Below are 19110 nucleotides of genomic sequence, written 5' to 3' on the forward strand. Positions count from 1 at the left end.
TGGGCGCTCTGCTCCGCCCCGCCCTATATACTCATCCTGAGTACACAGCAACCCCACAGCATGGAAAGTCTTATCAGTTACGCCCCTGGAAGCCGAATAGATTAGCCACGCCTCTCCACTGTCATTCCTTTTCAGGCACAACCTCTAAGCTCCAGTCAATACACTACTCTCCACCCTAACGCTTCTTAGACCCGCCCTCATAAAACTGACTAGTCACGCCTCTCCGTTGTCACACCCTCTAAAGCTATCAGCCACGCCTTTCCACCCTAAACACTTCTTAGGAACGCCCTCAAAAAACCGCCTCGAATCCCTACAGACACGCCCTCTATGCTGGATGTGACTTTTAGCCACGCCTCTCCGCTGTCATTCTTTGCGGACGCGACTTCTATCAGCCACGCCTCTCCACTCTCAGGCACTCTCTCTAAAAACTGACTATAGTCACGCCTTTTCGCTGTCATTTTTGCTAGACACGCCTTTCAACCTATAAACAAGCCTCACACTTCTCAGACACGCCCCCTAAACAGAATCTAAACTGTAACAGACCTGTCAATCATTTCAGACACGCTCTCTAAGCTATAGCCACGCCTCTCCGCTGTCATTTTGTTGTCGACAGGCTTCTAAGCTAAAGCCACGCCTCTCCACTGTAACTCCATAATCTGAGCGAACTCTAAACTATGGCCACGCCTCTCTGCTGTCATGCATTTCAGACACGCCCTCTAAGCGACTCTAGCTATTGTCACGCCTTTTCGCCGTCATATTTCTCAGACACGCCCGCTAAAGCTTTAAACTGCGCTACAGCCACGCCACTCCACTGTCACTTATTCAGATACGATCCCTCCCCTTAACTTTAGACACGCCTCTCCACTGTCACTCGTTCAGACACGACCCCACCCCTTTAGCTTTAGCCACGCCTCTCCACTGTCACTCGTTCAGACACGACCCCACCCCTTTAGCTTTAGCCACGCCTCTCCACTGTCACTCGTTCAGACACGACCCCACCCCTTAGCTTTAGCCACGCCTCTCCACTGTCACTCGTTAAGACACAACCCCTCCCCTTAGCTTTAGCCACGCCTCTCCACTGTCACTCGTTCAGACACAACCCCACCCCTTAGCTTTAGTCACGCCTCTCCACTGTCACTCGTTCAGACACAACCCCTCCCCTTAGCTTTAGCCACGCCCTCCCACGCTAACTTTTCCTAGACATGCCCTCCATACTAAGTTTATATGCTCTTCGCCCCCTCCCCCCATTCTTCTAAGACACGCCCACACTGCCCTGTCTGGGGTTAAACCACGCCCAAAGGCCTTTAGTCTCTGGTCTTTCTACAATCACGTGCGGGAAGCTTCCTGGTTGCCAGGCGCCGACGTCAGCGCGCAATAGGCGTGTGTTAGAAGCGCAGCCAATCAGCCTGAGCGCCGGATGGTGGCGTTGTTGTGGTGACGTGTGAAGCTGTGATCCTCCAGTCATGGCTGGAGTGCTGTGTGTGTGCGGGCTGATGAGGTGAGACACCTGACACAGGGATATGGCACCGGGGTGGGGGGCTCACTATATACCGCAGCGATCTCCATCAGATCACTACTTCTTCTTTCATGTATCTAAATATAAACCAGTCCTTTAGGATTGGATTGTAGTGGGGAGGTTTTTTTAAGCCATCGCTGTCAGGTGGAGGAGACTTCTCTTCACTTCCTGTCTTCTTCACACAACAGGAAGTGAGAAAATCCTATCCACTGTCAGGTTAGAAGCAGAATCCCGTCTACAGAAATGGAATAGATGCTGCCACGTTAAAGAGGAGGTCCACCCCCCCCAAAAAAATAATTAAAAGTCAGCAGCCACAAATACTGTAACTGCTGGCTTTTATTATTGGGACACTTACCTGTCTTGGACTCCAGCGATGTCGGCACCTGCAGCTGATTGGAGCTTCTGGCTCCTCCCTCCAGTGCCCCCACAGCAAGCAGCTTGCTATGGGGGCAGCTGAGCTGCAGCTCCGTGTGACCTCCCTGGGGCCCTAAGCAAAATTACATGTCACATTAAAGTTGAGGCGCGCGGGGGGAGGGGGGGGGGGGGGTCTGGCGCTGCTAACAGTAACATGTCACATTAAGGGGGTGTTCTGCTGTCAGAAATGACATCTTACATTACAGTGACTTCTTACCTCTTCTCCCATGCAGCCAGCGAGTTGAGAAGAGGGGTGAGGGGCCGAAAATGACTTCTCACCAGGCGGGGCCTCTAGTATTTTGGGGGGCCCTCCGCAGCTTTGCGGGGCCCTAAGCGGCTTGCATAGTGAGCCTATAGGGCGGATCGGCCCTGCCATTCAGACACGGAGCTGCCGTTCAGTTCCACCCCATCTTTATGTTGATTGGCTAGCTGACTTTGACAGCAGGAGCCAATGGCACTGTTTTTACATCTTAGCCAATCAGGAGGAAAGTCCTGGATGGCAGAGGGAATCGTGGACAGAGAGGGGGGGCTCAGGTAAGTATTAGGGGGGCTGCTACACACAAGTTTTATCTTGATGCATAGACTGCAATAAGGTAAAAAAACGTATTCCTTTACAACCACTTTAATGCTGCTTTAACGGGTAGCTCCACTTTTGTGTGGGGGAAAAAAATAGCGAATTACATTTTTTTATTTAGCTTATACAATTGCAACACAATTTCTTATTGCATTTTATTAAAAATGACAGAATGTGTAGAGAACACCCCCCAGAAACATAATTTCCTGCTTGTGTGATTGGCTCACTGATTTCCCCAGAAGTCTGCACTAACATACAAGTCCTATTTTTCATTTTGGATATGTATCCCTTTCAGTAGATTTCCCTTTACTTCCTGTCCTATAGCCAAAACAGGAAGTGCGAGGAAATCCCTCCAGGGAGAGGAAGATCCTGGTTGAGTCGCCTAAACTGTCCCCATTGGATGATTTCCTCTTCTGGAGACCACCCAAAATGTAGGATTTTTTTTTTTTCTTTCACTGATAATGGTAAGACCCCTTTCACGCTGAATGTGTTTTGCAGGCACTATAGCGTTAAAAATAGCGCCTGCAAACCGCCCTAAAACAGCTGCTCTATTCACTCCAGCGTGAGGACCTGAGGGCTTTCACACTGAAGCGGTGCGCTGGCAGGGCGTCAGAAAAAGTCCTACCAGCAGCTTCTTTGGAGCGGTGAACTCACATTCGCATTCGCCCATTGAAAGGGAGAAGTGTGAAGCCATGAAGTGTTTATTTGAGTAATGCTTATTGAATGATTTTTCTCTGCAGACTTCTGACGTCGTTGTTCATGCCGGCTCTGATTGCCAGTATCACAGCCACACTTCTGCTGGGAATTCTTCTGTGTTGCCTTCGGCTTTGGATTGCTCAAAAGAAAAAGTCCGCCGTGCAGTTAGGCAGCGATGGCCAGGCACAGAAAGTGGTCGCCTTTTTCCATCCATACTGCAATGCGGGAGGAGGAGGGGAGAGGGTGCTGTGGTGCGCTCTCCGAGCGTTACAGAAGAGGTAGGTGATCTCTGTATAACAATGTGCATTGTCTGTACCTTCCACGCCCAGCCTGCCTGGCCTTCATTTCCACTTCTCTTCCCTGCTACCTTAGGGCCAGATTCACATAGAACTGCGGCGGCGTAACGTTACACCGCTGCAAGTTTTCATCGCAAGTGCCTGATTCACAAAGCACTTGCGATGAAAACTACGCTGGCAGCCTCTGGCGCAAGGCGGGCCAATTCAAATGGGCGTGTGCCATTTAAATTAGGCACGCTCCCGCGCCGGACCTACTGCGCATGCTCAGTTTCGCAATTCCCGTCGTGCTTTGCGCGTCATGACGTCATTTTTTAGAACGGCGACGCGCGTAGCGTACTTCCGTATTCACGGACATGTTACGCAAACGACGTTAAATTTTAAATTTCGACGCGGGAACGACGGCCATACTTTAAACAGCAATACGATTGCTGAGTAAAGTTAGGGCAGGTCAAACGACGACTAAGTTTGCGACGGCAAACTAGACTAGCAGCGACGTAGCGAACTCGAAAATCCGTCAGGAATCGCCGTAACTCCTAATTTGCATACCCGGCGCTGGTTTACCACGCAAACTCCCCCCAGAGGCGGCCGCGGTATTGCATCCTAAGATCCGACAGTGTAAAACAATTACACCTGTCGGATCTTATGGATATCTATGCGTAACTGGTTCTATGAATCAGTCGCATAGATAGAAACAGAGATACGACGGCGTATCAGGAGATACGCCGTCGTATCTCTTTGGTGAATTTGCCCCTTAATTCCTATAATTGGTGATCTCATTTCTAAATGCCTTTGAATCTGGACCAAGAAATGTATCTGGAAAATGAGTGCACAGTCTAGTTGTCTTTAGTAAATCAACCCCCAAGTGTACAGTAGGTTAGAGCAGTGGTTGTCAACCCTGCCCTCAAGTACCCCCAACAGGCCATGTTTACAGGTTTTCCTTTATCTTTAAATCATTCAATGGCAGCTATTTTATCTAAGTGCCAGTTCACACCAGACGCAGTTCCAGTCGCTTTTTTTCTGTACAAAATGCATGCACAGGCCCGGATTCTCGTACGAGTTACGCCGGCGTATCTCCAGATACGCCGGCGTAACTCTGAGTCCGAGCCGTCGTATTTTGGCGCCTGATTCAAAGAATCAGATACGCCAAAATTTCACTAAGATACGACCAGCGTAAGTCTCTTACGCCGTCGTATCTTGACTGCATATTTTACGCTGGCTGCTAGGGGCATGTACGCTGATTTACGCCTAGAATATGTAAATCAGCTAGATACGCCAATTCACGAACGTACGCCCGGCCGACTCAGTACAGATACGCTAGGCTTTTCCCAGCGTAAAGTTACCCCTGCTATATGAGGCGTACCAATGTTAAGTATGGACGTCGTTCCCGCGTCGAATCTAGAAAATGTTACGTTGTTTGCGTAAGTCGTTCGCGAATAGGGCTGGGCGTCATTTACGTTTACGTCGAAAGCATTGGCTTCTTGCGGGTTAATTTGGAGCATGCACACTGGGATACTTTTACGTGGGGTCACATTAAATTTACATAACACACGCCCACATCTACCACATTTGAATAAGGCAGGGGCTTACGCCGGCCTATTTGCGCTACGCCGCCGCAACTTTGGTTTGAGAATACGGCACTTGCCTGTCAAAGTTGCGGAGGCGTAACGTAAATAGGATACGATACGCGCTTCTACGTGAATCCGGGCCACAGTGTTTTCCCCATGTATTCCAATGGCTCTAGTTCACACCATGCAGTCAGTTTCTGCACCGGAAACTGACTGCATGGTGTGAACTAGAGCCATTGGAATACATGGGAAAACATTGTGCGTGCAGAAAAAAAGCGAACGGAACTGCATCTGGTGTGAACTGGCCCTAAGAGAAATTTCCAACTCATGGCCTGTTGGGGGTACTTGAGGACAGGGTTGAGAATCACTGGGTTAGAGGACTACCTCCCCCTCCTTTCCCCAGTACAGCCTCAGACATGCATTGGAGCAGGAGATAAAGTTTGTACAGCACAGAGTCATGTGGAATTTAACAAGCCTCTCGTAGGACTTTCGAGTTCTTCTAAGATTCAGGTACTGCCTGATGTGCTGCCTGTACCATCAACTCCCCCTTTTTTGTTTTGGAACCCAATTAAGCAATACCATATACCTTACATGCTCACCCCGCATGGTGATTGGCCTCATTTAAAGTCCCGCTGACCAAACTTTCTTTTTTTTTGTTCCAATTTGGGATGGAGACCATTTACCTATGGTGCCTCGGACCACAACAATTTTTTTCTTGTACCTGAAACTGGTCGGGGTTTTAGGACAGTCTCCTACCATATGGAAAATTGAAAGACTAAACTTACCTTTAACAGAAGATAATAATGCAGGTTTTTATTTTTTTTTATTATACAGGAGCCTGGGGATCACAGATAGTGTTCTGCGGATCCGTGAGGATCCATTTTTAAGCATCCGCTTGCTCAGCGGGGATCACTCCGCTGAGCCGGCAGATTACAGGTCGGTCCCTGCACACTGTGCAGGGATCGACCTGTCAGCTCTCCGCTCTCCTCCTCTATGGGGGATCGGATGAAAATGAACCGCCAGACGGATACAAAATAGGGTTTGCATCCGTCACATTTTAGCGGAGAGGATCAGATTGGGTCTGATCGGGTGTCAGTGGACATGTCACCGCTGACATCCATTGCTCCATAGAGATTTATGGAGCGCCTGAAAAAACTGACAGGTGGATCTGAACGGTCCGCAGGTATGAAAGGGGCATCCGACTGCTGCAGACACTTCCTACAGTTACTGAGCTGGATAAAGTGTCAATTGACTACAAGTGTTCTAATCGGCACACTCCTGTTCCATTGAGAACTACAAGTCCATCAGCTGCGGTAGCAGATGGGACTTGTAGTTCATTCAGTAGTAGATCTCTATGAATGAATGAGGTAGTTGTGCGGGCGCACATATAGTAACTTGTATCATACTGTAAGGCCCCTTTCACACATGCGGACCATTTGTCCATTTATTTTATCCGTCTGTTGATGGATGAAAAACGGACATCAATGCATTTCTAGGGAAAAACGGATGTAAACAGATGATCGTTCATTTGCATCTGTATCTGTCAACATCAGTTTTTTTTTAAGCCCTATTTTTCTTCTGTTATTAAACGTCTGTAAATGGACAAACAGTCTGTTTTTTCATCTGTTTTTGCATTGGTAGTGAATGTAAACAGTCCACATGTGTGTGTTTATGTAAATGTTTCTATACATATTTCATGTTAATAGTGCAATAAATATAGTCCTATATGTTACAACACTAGTCCCTTTACATGGTGATGTGTGGTCACTATGCGGTTGATTTACTAGAACTGGAGAATACAAAATCTGGTGCAGTTCCACATAGAAACCAATCAGTTTCCATATTTTTTTTTTTTGTCAAAGTTTAATTGGACAAGCTGACGTTAGAAGTGGATCGGTTTCTATGCAGAGCTGCACCAAAATTTGCACTCTCCAGTTTTACTAAATCTCCCAAAGGCATTCACAACTCTGCCCCAAGCTATATCGCCAATCTTGCCTCCAAATATCACCCAAACCGTCCTCTCCACTCTTCTCAAGCTCTCTCGTCTCCTCCTCCCATTCTCATCTCCAGGATTTCTCCAAAGCCTCTCCCATCTTCTGGAACTCGCTACCTCAACCTGTCCAGGAAGTTCCACTTTTGGGTGGAACTCTGCTTTAATGCATTCTCTGCATTAAAGCGGAGTTCCACCCAACAGTGGAAGCTCTGCTTATCTGCTCATTTGGCACCTTTTGGGAGGGAGGGGGAAAGCGGGTACCTGTTTGCGGGTACCTGTTTGCGGCCCCCTCCTTATTTCCCCGCCGTCGGGCCATTCAGAAAGCGCAGCACACTTTGCGCATGTGCAGTAGGCAACTGTCTGTGAAGCTGCAAGGCTTCACTGCTGGTTTCCCTTACAGTCTCTTACTATCTCAACAGTTGCAGGGCCAGATTCATAGACAATTACGTTACTCCGCGGTGGCCTAACGTATCCCATTTACGTTACACCGCCGCTCTTACCTGTAAACTTGCGGCGGTGTAACGTAAATGCGCTCGGCGCAAGCCCGCCTAATTCAAATGGGGTGGGCACCATTTAAATCAGGCGCGTGCGTGGCTTCTGTGTGCATGGAGCCTTATACTGTTGGTGCATACAGTTGTACACAAGGACCACTGTTTTGTTAATTCTGGTGCTCTTATTATTTTTCTAGGTACAAGAACGCTGTGTACGTTGTCTACACAGGAGACAAAGATGTATCTGGAGAACAGATTCTAAATGGAGCTGTCGGGAGATTTAACATCAAGCTGTCCTATCCTGTAAAGTTCATATTCCTGGAAAAGCGTAACTTTGTGGAAGACAGATTTTACCCACATTTCACCCTGCTGGGTCAGAGCTTGGGTTCCATCGTTCTTGGGTGGGAAGCACTGACAAAATGTGTTCCTGATATTTATATTGATTCCATGGGTTACGCATTTACTTTGCCTCTGTTTAAATATCTGGGGGGTTGCCGCGTGGGCTGCTATGTGCACTATCCAACGATCAGCACAGATATGCTGTCTGTAGTTCGGGACCACCATGCGAGGTTCAACAACGCTTCCGTGATCTCCAACAATCCTGTGCTCAGCAGACTAAAGTTAATCTACTATTATCTGTTTGCTTGGATTTATGGATGGGTCGGCTCGTGTAGTGATTTGGTGATGGTTAACTCTACATGGACCTTCAACCACATCTTGGATCTTTGGAAATGCAGCGAGCGTACGAGTATCGTCTATCCACCTTGCGATGTGCAGACATTTTTAGATATTAGTCTGGAGGCGGAGCAAGAGAAAAAGGGCCAATCCATCGTGTCTATTGGCCAATTTAGGCCAGAGAAAGACCACCCTCTACAAATCCGAGCCTTCAATGCTTTACTGGCAAAGAAGACACAAGAGGAACGAGCAAACCTAAAGCTCTTACTGATTGGTGGATGCCGCAACAAGGAAGATGAACTTCGTGTGGAGGAGCTAAAGAAGCTCAGCAAAGACTTGGAAGTTCCTGTGGAGTTTAAAGTGAACATTCCCTTTGATGAGCTGAAGAAACATCTCAGTGAAGCCGCCATTGGGCTGCACACCATGTGGAATGAGCACTTTGGAATTGGTAAGAATGTCACTCCATATAGGAAAAGTAACATTTGGTATAAGGATAAGATTTCTACTACAAGCTAGCAACATTCTTTAAAGCCCAACTCCAGACATCTCCATCCTGCCTATTTTCATATCAGTGAAAAGGCAGAGACTTTTATCTTAGTTCACATTTTAGTATGCAACCAGTGGTCCCCAGGAGGTTAAAGCTCTATTGCTTTGAAAAAGATTAATTAACACCTAAGGATAAATAAATTCTTAGTGCCTAAGCCCAGTTTTGCAACTTTGACGAGTTGGTAAAACCATACATATCATCACAACTACTTTGTGCATCCAGTTGCACTCCGGCTGTGATTGGACACAGCGGGAGCCAATTGTTCCAGAGGCAGATCAATTGGTCCTATGTAGACATGGCAGATCAATGTTCTATGAAAGGAGAAGACCCTGAGATCTTGTGTTTCTGCTAAGCAGGAACATGGATCTCTGTCTTGCAGTGCAAGCACACCTTCACAGTTAGAAAGCATCCTCTAGGGCAGGGGTCTCCAAACTGCGGCCCGAGGGCCAGATGTGGCCCTTTTCTAGCCTTTATCCGGCCCTTGGGGCACAATTCCTCCCACTGATATGAGGCTCTATTCCTCCCACTGACACCAACAATGGGGCACTATATCATCCACCGATACCAAAGATGGGATACTATTCCTCCTACTAATTGGGGGAATATTCCTCCCCCTATTGACCACCAACCCTGAGGCCATATTTGTTCTCACTGATGCCAGATCCGTGACATTTTCTTCCCCTGCTGGCCACAATCCGGCCCTCCTAAAGTCTGAAGGGCAATAAAGTGGCCCTTTGTTTGAAAAGTTTGGAGACCCCTGCTCTAGGGACACATTTAACCTTTTAATTGCCCCTAATGTTAACCCCTTCCTTGCCAGTGTCAGTACAGTTACAGTGCATATTATTTAGCACCGATCACTGTATTGGTGCCACTGGTCCCCCCAAAAAATGTCATGTCCGATTTGTCCGCTGCAATCCCGCTATAAGTCGCTGATCGCTGCCGCCATTACTAGTAAAAAATAAATGTAAAAAATTCCATAAAAATATCCCAGTTTGTAGACGCTATAACCTTTGTGAAGACCAATCAATACACGCTTATTGGGATTTTTTTTTAGCAGAATACATATTGGCCTAGATGTTGTGTTTTTTTTATTTTTTATTATAGCGCAAAAAAATAAAACCGCAGTGATTTAAATGCCACCAATAGAAAGCTCAATTTGTGGGGGAGGGACATACATTTTATTTGTACGCAGCATTGCATGACCACACAATTGTCAGTTAAAGTAAGGCAGTGCCGTATTACAAAAAATGGCCTGGTCGTGAAGGGGGGTCAACCATCCGGGGCTGAAGTGGTTATTGTACTTGCCCTACCTTCAGGTTATTTGTGGCACCCCCATAAGCCTGGCTGAAAAAACCTCCATTATTGGCATTCCTCCATCCTACCTTGTTGCTTGGACACGCCATACTTTGAGCGCTTGCTCCGAGCCTCTCAAGAGCCAGCAATGTCCTTGTTTGTTTTTTTAGCTACTGGGGCCGGTGACTTCATAGGCAATTTTACTCGAAAATGTAAACTGAGGATAAACTATTTTTAAAGGCTAACTGATTGAGACATTTCTGTAATAAAAGGTGTAATTTTTATTTATTTTTTTCACCCCAGTGGTTTATACAGTTTCAATAGGTCAGTGAAGGCCGTGTTGAGTATCACACTCTGGTGGACACAGTGAAGCTACAGTGTCAGAGAGGGCCACTATTGCTGAAGGCTTCTATCAGATACGCACACTTGTGCGACCTGCAAGTCGTGCGATTTTTGAAGCGGTGACTGTGTAATCTTGAGGTCTATGGACCTCAAGTCAGACCAAAGTAGTGCAGGGACTACTTTGAAGTTACTGCGAGTTGAAGTCGCAGAGATATAAATGGTACTCATTGAAAATCATGGGGTACAACTTGTCCCGCAACTTTGCAGTTCCAAGTCGCACAAGTGTGAAAGGTGGCTTGTATTTACAGATGGCTGAAGAAGTCCATAAAGTTGCAGAAGCTAGCAAACCTTTCATACTGAACTCCAGGCAAACCACTAAATACATACATGAAATGCAGATTTCCCTGCCAGAGAATTTGTATTTGTGTCCATCCAGTTCTAAGATTATACATCTCTGCCACGTAACACAGCCCTCTCTGGCGGAGCAGGAGACCTGATTTTTATCTGCTGCAGTTTCATAACATTAAGGCTGGGTTCACACTGCAACACGGAGCGTCTCACAGCAGGGGTCCGGTGTGTCTCCATTCACTGTTTCAGGTCTGATTTCAGCCCGAACTTTTGGCTGTATTCGGACCTAAAACGGACCAGAAGACGCATCGGAGCTGCTCTGGAGAGCCGGTCACAATCTCCTGTTATTCTAATTGGATGTGGAAAAACCTGCATCCAATTTGCACTGGTGTGAACCCAGCCTTAAAGTATAACTGAATGCAAAACGAGTGGAGATGGATTAGACCGATTTTCAGTTTTTATTGCTGTTTGTGCCCCCATTAAAGTGGAAGTTTAGGCAACAACCAACTCTAATCCCAATCTTTGCCACATTCTAAGACTAATTTATCTAGCCCTGTAAAGCAAAATCGCTGTATTTGCCTGTTCTGCAGCCAATCCGGTCCGGTCCCAGGCTGAGCTGTCAGCGGCAGTTTCAGTGTGGAGGCGGGTGTAGGAAAGGCAGCCGACAACAGAAGTCCCATAGTAAGTCTATGGCTGATGTCACTTCCTATTTCCCAGCCGTTGTCGGTCCTCTCCTGCACACAGCATCCGCCGCTGGAAACCAGACCGGATCAGCTGCAGAACAGATAAATACAGTGAATTTTTTATTTTTTTTTTGCTTTACAGGGCTAGATAAATTAGTCTTAGAATGTGGCAAAGATTGGGATTAGAGTTGGTTGTTGCCTAAACTTCCACTTTAATGGGGGCACAAACATGTGAATGTGGAATAGAGTAGGATTAGAATTAGTTTTTGCCTAAACTTCCACTTTATTGACATTCACCCTCTTTGTCCTGTTCACTTTCAATGATAATGGTAAAGTAAAAGAAAATCCCAAATCTTAGGTGGCCCCCAGAAAAGTAATAGAGGGGGAATCTTCCAATGGGGACACTATTACTGGTGACCGGGGAGGGGCAGGAATTCCCTTAATTTGCAGAGAGTTCCTCTCACTTCCTGTTTGGTTATGGGACAGGAAGTGAAGGTAAAGCAAGCCCCCCCCCCCCATTGGACACAAAAATTTGACAGGGGTTATAATTATCATTGCACCGATACCGGTATCTGTGCTGATATTAAGCATTTGCACGAGTACTCATGCAAATGCACTGATGCTAAAACCAATACCTTTTTTGCAATTTTTCATTGCAACTTACATTGAGTTCTGTTAAATGAATTCACAATTAAATTAAACCGCACTGATCTGCGGCTTTGAAATCGCATTACTTTAGCGCGATTTCAAAGACTGGTGCAATTTGGACCTCTGATTTTTTGCTGCTTGCAACTTTAACAGAAGTCAACGGAATCACAAATGGGGTGCAACTTGTCGTGTGATTTTGAACTTTAAATCGTATGACAAATTACTCTGGTGTGAACCATAATAAAAAATGCATCCAAGGGTAAAATAGATATTGGTAATTTGCATCGGTAATTGGTATTGGCCAACACTTGCGAAAAAGTATCAGTATTTGGTCTTAAAGCGGTATTGATGCATCCCTAGTTATAACCCTCCCTTGCTCTATCCAACATTTATTTTTATTTTTTTTGCCTAAAGAATCCAGACACGTAGAATCCAATGAGAGCACCTAACAAACGTCCAAAGCAATTTAATGATCAAATTGATTCCTAGCAGAAGTGAGCCAACATGTTTTGGGGGCCAAACGCACTTCCCCTTCACCAGGGTTTGTTTGGCCTCCAAAATGCTTTGGCTCTGTTCTGCTATGAATCAATCTTATCATTAAAGTGTAAGTTTACCTTTACAGAAAAGGACCTGGACTGCGGCACTCTCCCATTCTAAGCCCCGGTATATCCGCATCAGGAGATTTCAGTGGGATTGGGGGGGGGGGAGGGTCGGGGAGTAGGCGAGGAGGGGGTCCTGTATAAGTTCACCTTACACATTTATCTGTAAGGTGAACTTCCCCTTTAAAGTGATTGTAAAGGAAACCCTTTAATGGGGGGGGGAACAGACATGTCATACTTGCCTCCAATGTGGAATGTTTTTGAACAGAGCAGCCCCTAACCTCTTCTCAGGCCCCCCCCCGCCCCGCCAGCGCTCTGGGCCTCTCCCCCTTGGTGAGTTCACTTTTGCGTGCTCGCTCCTGAGCTGGCTCTCTGTTTCCATACAACACTTTTGCTCCGCCCTGCTCTAGCCTCACTGGCTGTAATTGACAGCAGCGGGAGCCAATAGCTCTTGTTGCATCTGCCAATGAGGAGTGAGAGTCCCCGGAGAGCCAAGACTCTCGTGCACATCACTGGATAGGGCTCAAGTAAGTATTGGGGGGGGACTGGCGCACCCAGAAGGATTTTTTCCTTCATGCAAATTTCAACTTGATTTAGTCTTTCCTAGCTGCCATATTATGATGTAGTTTGCTGTATAATCAGGAGGGAGAGCCTCGGGTCTTGTGAACATCGCTGAATCGTGATCGGGCTTAAAGGGTCACTAAAGGAAACATTTTTTTTTTTTTTTTTTTTTTTTAGCTAAATAGCTTCCTTTACCTTACTGCAGTCCTGGTTTCATGTCCTCATTGTTCGTTTTTGCTCTGATGTTGCTGTAATCCTTCTCTGTTCTGGACACTTCCTGGTTGTCTGTTTCCTGATGACCACAGTACTGGGAGCTTCTAGTTTCATTTTTCAAACCATCACTGCTCTATGGCTCTGTCTAGCACAGAGGCAGGATAACATGCAAAAACAAAACTGTAGGTACATTATAGGATTGATTTTTATCTATTTTTAATCAATTTTAAAAGGAATCAGTTAACTATTATGTCTCCATACCCTGTAAACAGTCATTTCAGCAAAAAAAAAAAAAAATTCCTTTAACCACTTCCATACAGGGCACTTATACACCTTCCCGCCCAGACCAATTTTCAGCTTTCAGCACTGTCGCACTTTGAATGACAATTGCGCGGTCATGCTACACTGTACCCAAACTAAATTTTTATAACTTTGTACCCACAAATAGAGCTTTCTTTTGGTGGTATTTGATAACCTCTGGGATATTCATTTTCTGCCAAAAAAAGTAAATATTACCGAAAATGTTGGAAAAAAATTTTTTTTGTTTCTGTTATAAAACATTGTAAATAAGTACGTTTTCTCCTTCACTGATGGTACTGCACTGTCGGGCACTGATAGGCGGCACGGATGGGCACTGATAGGTGGCACGGATAGGCGGCATGGATGGGCACGGATAGGCAACATGGATGGGCACGGATAGGCGGCATGGATGGGCACGTATAGGTGGCACGGATGGGCATAGATGGGCACTATCGTATGTGTTGTACTAATGGATGCCAATCAGTGCCAAACAATGCCTTCCAGTCAGTGATGCCCATTGTGGGCACTAATTGGCATCCATTGCGGCACTGATTGGCATCCATTTTTTGTGTCCTTTTCATCCCTGGTGATCTAGGTTGGCATACCTTTTTTTTTGCATCCCTGGTGGTCCAGTGGGCATCCTCGGGGGGGGGGGGGGGGCTGTGCTGGTAATTGATCAGCACAAACCCCCCCTGTCACAGGAGCAGCCGATCGGCTCTCCTCTACTCGCGTCTGACAGACGCGAGTGAGGAAAAGCCGATTACCGGCTTTTCCTGTTTACATCGTGATCAGCCGTGATTGGACACGGCTGATCACGTGGTAAAGAGTCTCCGTGAGAGACTCTTTACCTTGATCGGTGTTGCGGGGTGTCAGACTGAAACCCTGCAACAACGATCGCCACGATGCACGCCCCCGGGGGCGCGCAGCGGCTCAAGATCCTGAGGACGTCATATGACGTCCAGTCAGGATTCTACAACCACTTTGCTGACGTCAATTTGTCATTGGCGGGCAGCAAGTGGTTAAGGTAAGTATTGGGGGTGCTGAGGAGGGAGCTGCACACTGAAGGTTTTTTTCCTTCCTGCATGGCATGCATTACGGGTAAAAAACCTTCAGCCTTTATAACCACTTTAAATTGCCTTGAACTCTTGGCACTCCGATTGGATTGCTTGTGTCTGGAAGCTCATGTATTGCAAGATGCTGACATGAAGTCTAATTCAGGTACTTGCACTGTATAATTTACTATATACTAAATGATGTATTATCCTATATAGAGCTGTACCTTCATTCACTGGGAGGGACTTCCCACTATGGTCACATGATCGGTCCCAATGACACAATAGGTGGAAAAGGGCTGGGAAAAGCAATGAGCCAATTACAAGAGAAATTACCCAATTAGTGTTTAGATGGCCCATAAAGTGTCATTTCTAATAATTTGCAGGACTTGTATAGAAGTACACAGTGAAGTCTCTCCAGTTTCTTCATATAGATGACTGATTTGACTGTGTACCTTGCTGACATATGGAATATAATGTGATTTGTTTTTTTTTTCCCAGGAGTGGTTGAATGTATGGCAGCAGGCACAATAATTCTGGCTCACAACTCTGGAGGCCCCAAACTAGACATTGTAGTGCCCTACGAAGGACAACAGACGGGTTTCCTGGCCGACAGCGTGGATACCTATGCCTCCGCTATGGAGCACATCTTGTGTCTACCTGACCACAAAAGACTGCAGATCAGACGGGATGCACGGCAGTCTGTCTCTAGGTTCTCAGACCAGGAGTTTGAAGCAAACTTTCTTTCTGCTACTGACTTGCTATTTAAGTAATGTTGTTATCTGCCATTTTATGTATATGTGCTTGGGAACTGGAGGGGAAAGTGTAAATATTTTTTGTAATATGTAAAATATATGTCTGTTGAAAATTAAATGTGCAGTTCCTCCAAAGGTGAGTTTTTTTTTTTAAGTCTATATTAAAGTTGCATTATACAACATAAAGTAGAGTACATGCACCTAAGCAACTTCCCAGCCTTGCAATATATACTTGTACCCTGTGGCATACTATGTAGACTTTGACTACACTAGATCCAAGTGTCAAAAACCTTGTGTGTAGCCCCCCCCCCCCCCCCCCCAAATACTTACCTGAGCCCAGGGGTTGACAAATTTGCTTGGAATCTAGGAGCCAGCTAAAAAAGTTAGGAGCCAGAAAACGCGTCCCGTCCCGACGAGCTTGCGCACAGAAGCGAACACATACGTGAGCAGCGACTGCATATGTAAACGGTGTTCAAACCACACATGTAAGGTATCGCCGCGATTGGTAGAGCGAGAGCAATAATTCTAGCCCTAGACCTCCTCTGTAACGCAAAACATGCAACCTGTAGAGTTTTTTAAACGTCGCCTATGGAGATTTTAAAGGGAAAAAGTTTGACGCCATTCCACGAGCGGACGTAATTTTGAAGCGTGACATGTTGGGTATCAATTTACTCGGCGTAACATTATCTTTCATAATATTAAAAAAAATGGGGATAACTTTACTGTTGTCTTATTTTTTTATTTAAAAAAGTGTAATTTTTTCCCTAAAAAAGTGCGCTTGCAAGACCGCTGCGCAAATACGGCGTGACAGAAAGTATTGCAACGATCGCCATTTTATTCTCTAGGGTGTTAGGATAAAAAATATATATATATAATGTTTGGGGGTTCTAATTAGAGGGAAGATGGCAGTGATAATAGTGAAAAATTACATTAGAATTGCTGTTTAACTTGCAATGCTTAACTTGTAATACCAACGGCCACCACCAGATGGTGCCAGCTTACACATCTGGTGGTAATAACTTGTATTACTAAGAGCTCACCACCAGATGGTGCCAGCTCACAAAAAAAACAAAAAAAAAATATATTTTTTTTTGTTGCCCCCCCTTCCAAGCCAAGTCGCCAGGACCCTATTTCTAGTCGCCATGGCGACCTGGCGCCCGGGATTTGTCAAGCCCTGCCTGAGCCCCTTCTCGATCCAGAAATGTTGCACAAGAGACTCTGCTATTCGGGACTCTAAGTCCTGATTGGCGGAGACACACAGTGGGCGCCATTGGCTCCCACTGCTGTCAATCAAACTCGGTGAGCAAATCAGAGGAAAGAGAGGGCAAGGCTGCACCACAGCTCCGTGTCTGAATGGACACGCATAGCAGCAGCTCGGCTCAAATGCACCCATAGCAAGCTGCTTGCTGTGGGGGCACTCGATAGGAGGGAGGGGCCAGGAGTGCCAGCGAGGGACCCGAGAAAAGAAGGATCTGGGCTGCTCTGTGCAAAACCACTGTACAGAGGAGGCAAGTATAACACGTTTGTTATTTTTAAAGAAAAAAATGCACTTTATTATCACTTTAATACTGTACCCTTTCCTCAAGCCACCAGGTATATTTGAAGATGCAATTTCAAAGCCGCAGGACAGTGCAATATTTTTTTTTTTTTTTAAGTCTGGGGCTGGTGGACATCTGTGCAATTTCATGCATAGATGGCAATGCAAGTCACACATGAAATCGCCAACAATAGTGCAGGAGCTATTTTTCAAATCTCGCTTCTTCAAATCGCATCTATTAAAGTGGTTGTAAAGGCACAAGGCTTTATAACTTTATGCATTAAAGTAAAAAACCTTCTGTGTGCAGCAGCCCCCCCCCCCCCCCCCCCCAAAACTTACCTGAGCCCCCTCTTTATCCAGCGATGTACACGAGAGTCTTGCCTGTCCAGGGACGTGCACTCCTGATTGGTATTTGGCAGGAGCCATTGGCTCCAAATGCTGTCAGTCACAGCCAGTGAGCCAATCAGGAGATGGCGGGGGCGGGGCCGAGCCAAGGCTGTGTGTGTGGTTGGACACAGAGCCATGGGTTGGGAGAGCGCCTGCTTTGGTGCCTTCGGAAATAGCTGCTTGCTGTGGGGCAGGAGGGAGAAGCCAGGAGTGCTAGCAAGGGACCCGAGAAGAGGAGGATCGGGGCCGCTCTGTGCAAAACCAACTGCACATAGCAGGTAAGTATAACATGATTTTTTTTATATTAAAATAACAATGGTTTAGTAACCCTTGAAGACGGTGCCATAGAAAGACATTAGATGCGACTTTAGGTGTGATTTGTAAATTGCATGTCACATCAGTGTGAATGGGGGCAAAAAGCTCTTTTCCTCCATGATACATTGGGTGAAATCCTTGGCAAATGCTTTGTAATTAACTATCATTACTAGGTGTGAACAATATTCATATTTTGTTAAGTACTAGAGAGCTACTAGTTTCTCCATTAAAGTAGAATTCCAGCTAAAACCTAACTAGTTTTAAAACATATTCCCTCCCTCCTCCTAACACATATGCTGACTAAGGCTGGGTTCACACTACGGTTTTCCCGTCCGTCAGCCGCATACGATTTCAGTATTGAAAACGTACGGGCCCGGACGGGAAAACGTATAGATAGAGAATGCATTGCAAATCGTATGCACTCAGATGCATCCGGGTGCGTACGATTTGCTGGCAAAACGTTTTTTAAACGTACGCAAAACCGTGTTCAACCACGGTTTTGCGGTCGTTTTTAAAACAGTATGGCAAACGCATACGTTTTCCTTTAACATTAATGTCAATGGAAAAGGCACATGTGTGCGGTTCCATACGTTCCCGTCCGTTTCAGCCGCATACGGTTTTTCATATAAATCGTATGCGGCTGACGGACGGGAAAACCGTAGTGTGAACCCAGCCTAACCTGTGTAATAAAAGTTGTGCAGTTGTGTTCAAAATAATAGTGTGTTAAAAAAAAAAGTGAGTAAAGCTCAAAATCCTTTATAATGGCTTTTATTTCCATACATGCAAATGCATTGGGAACACTGCACAGTCTATTCCAAATAAAAAAATGAAAAAAAAAAGTTTCAAATGTATTACTTTGCAGAAAGTAGGGCTGTCCCAATACGACTTTTTTAGGACCGAGTACAAGTACCGATACCTTTTTTTATCTACTTGCCGATACTTTTTTTTTTTTTTAATGCCATGTGACAGTTTGCCTGATGGGCACCGATAGGTGGCACCTATGGGCACTGACAGGTGGCACTGATAGACGGCACTTATGGGCACTGACAGGTGGCTGGCACTGATAGGCGGCAGTTATGGTCGCTGATGGCACTGACAGGTGGCTAGGACTGACAGGTGGTTGGTATTAATGGGCGGCACTGACAGTTGGCAGTTATGGGCACTGATGGCACTGACAGGTGGCTGGCATTGATAGGCGGCAGTTATAGGCACTGATGGCACTTGTGGGCAGATCTTATGGGCACTGATGGCACTGACAGGTTGCTGGCACTGATAGGCGGCACTTATGGGCACTGATGGCACTGACAGGT

The 19110-nt window shown here is 46.0% G+C and overlaps 1 protein-coding gene across 1 annotated transcript; it reads left to right on the plus strand.

The window, feature by feature from the left end:
* Positions 1-1330: 1330 nt before the first annotated feature.
* ALG11 (ALG11 alpha-1,2-mannosyltransferase) lies at positions 1331-15696 on the plus strand. Its single transcript, XM_040340336.1, has 4 exons — positions 1331-1498; positions 3245-3478; positions 7743-8668; positions 15308-15696. The coding sequence occupies exons 1-4, from the start codon at positions 1464-1466 to the stop codon at positions 15577-15579; spliced, it is 1467 nt and encodes a 488-aa protein (XP_040196270.1). The 5' UTR covers positions 1331-1463; the 3' UTR covers positions 15580-15696.
* The last annotated feature ends 3414 nt before the right edge of the window (positions 15697-19110 follow it).

Source organism: Rana temporaria, chromosome 2 (assembly GCF_905171775.1).
Source record: "Rana temporaria chromosome 2, aRanTem1.1, whole genome shotgun sequence".
In the NCBI taxonomy this organism is placed as follows: Eukaryota; Metazoa; Chordata; class Amphibia; order Anura; family Ranidae; genus Rana; species Rana temporaria.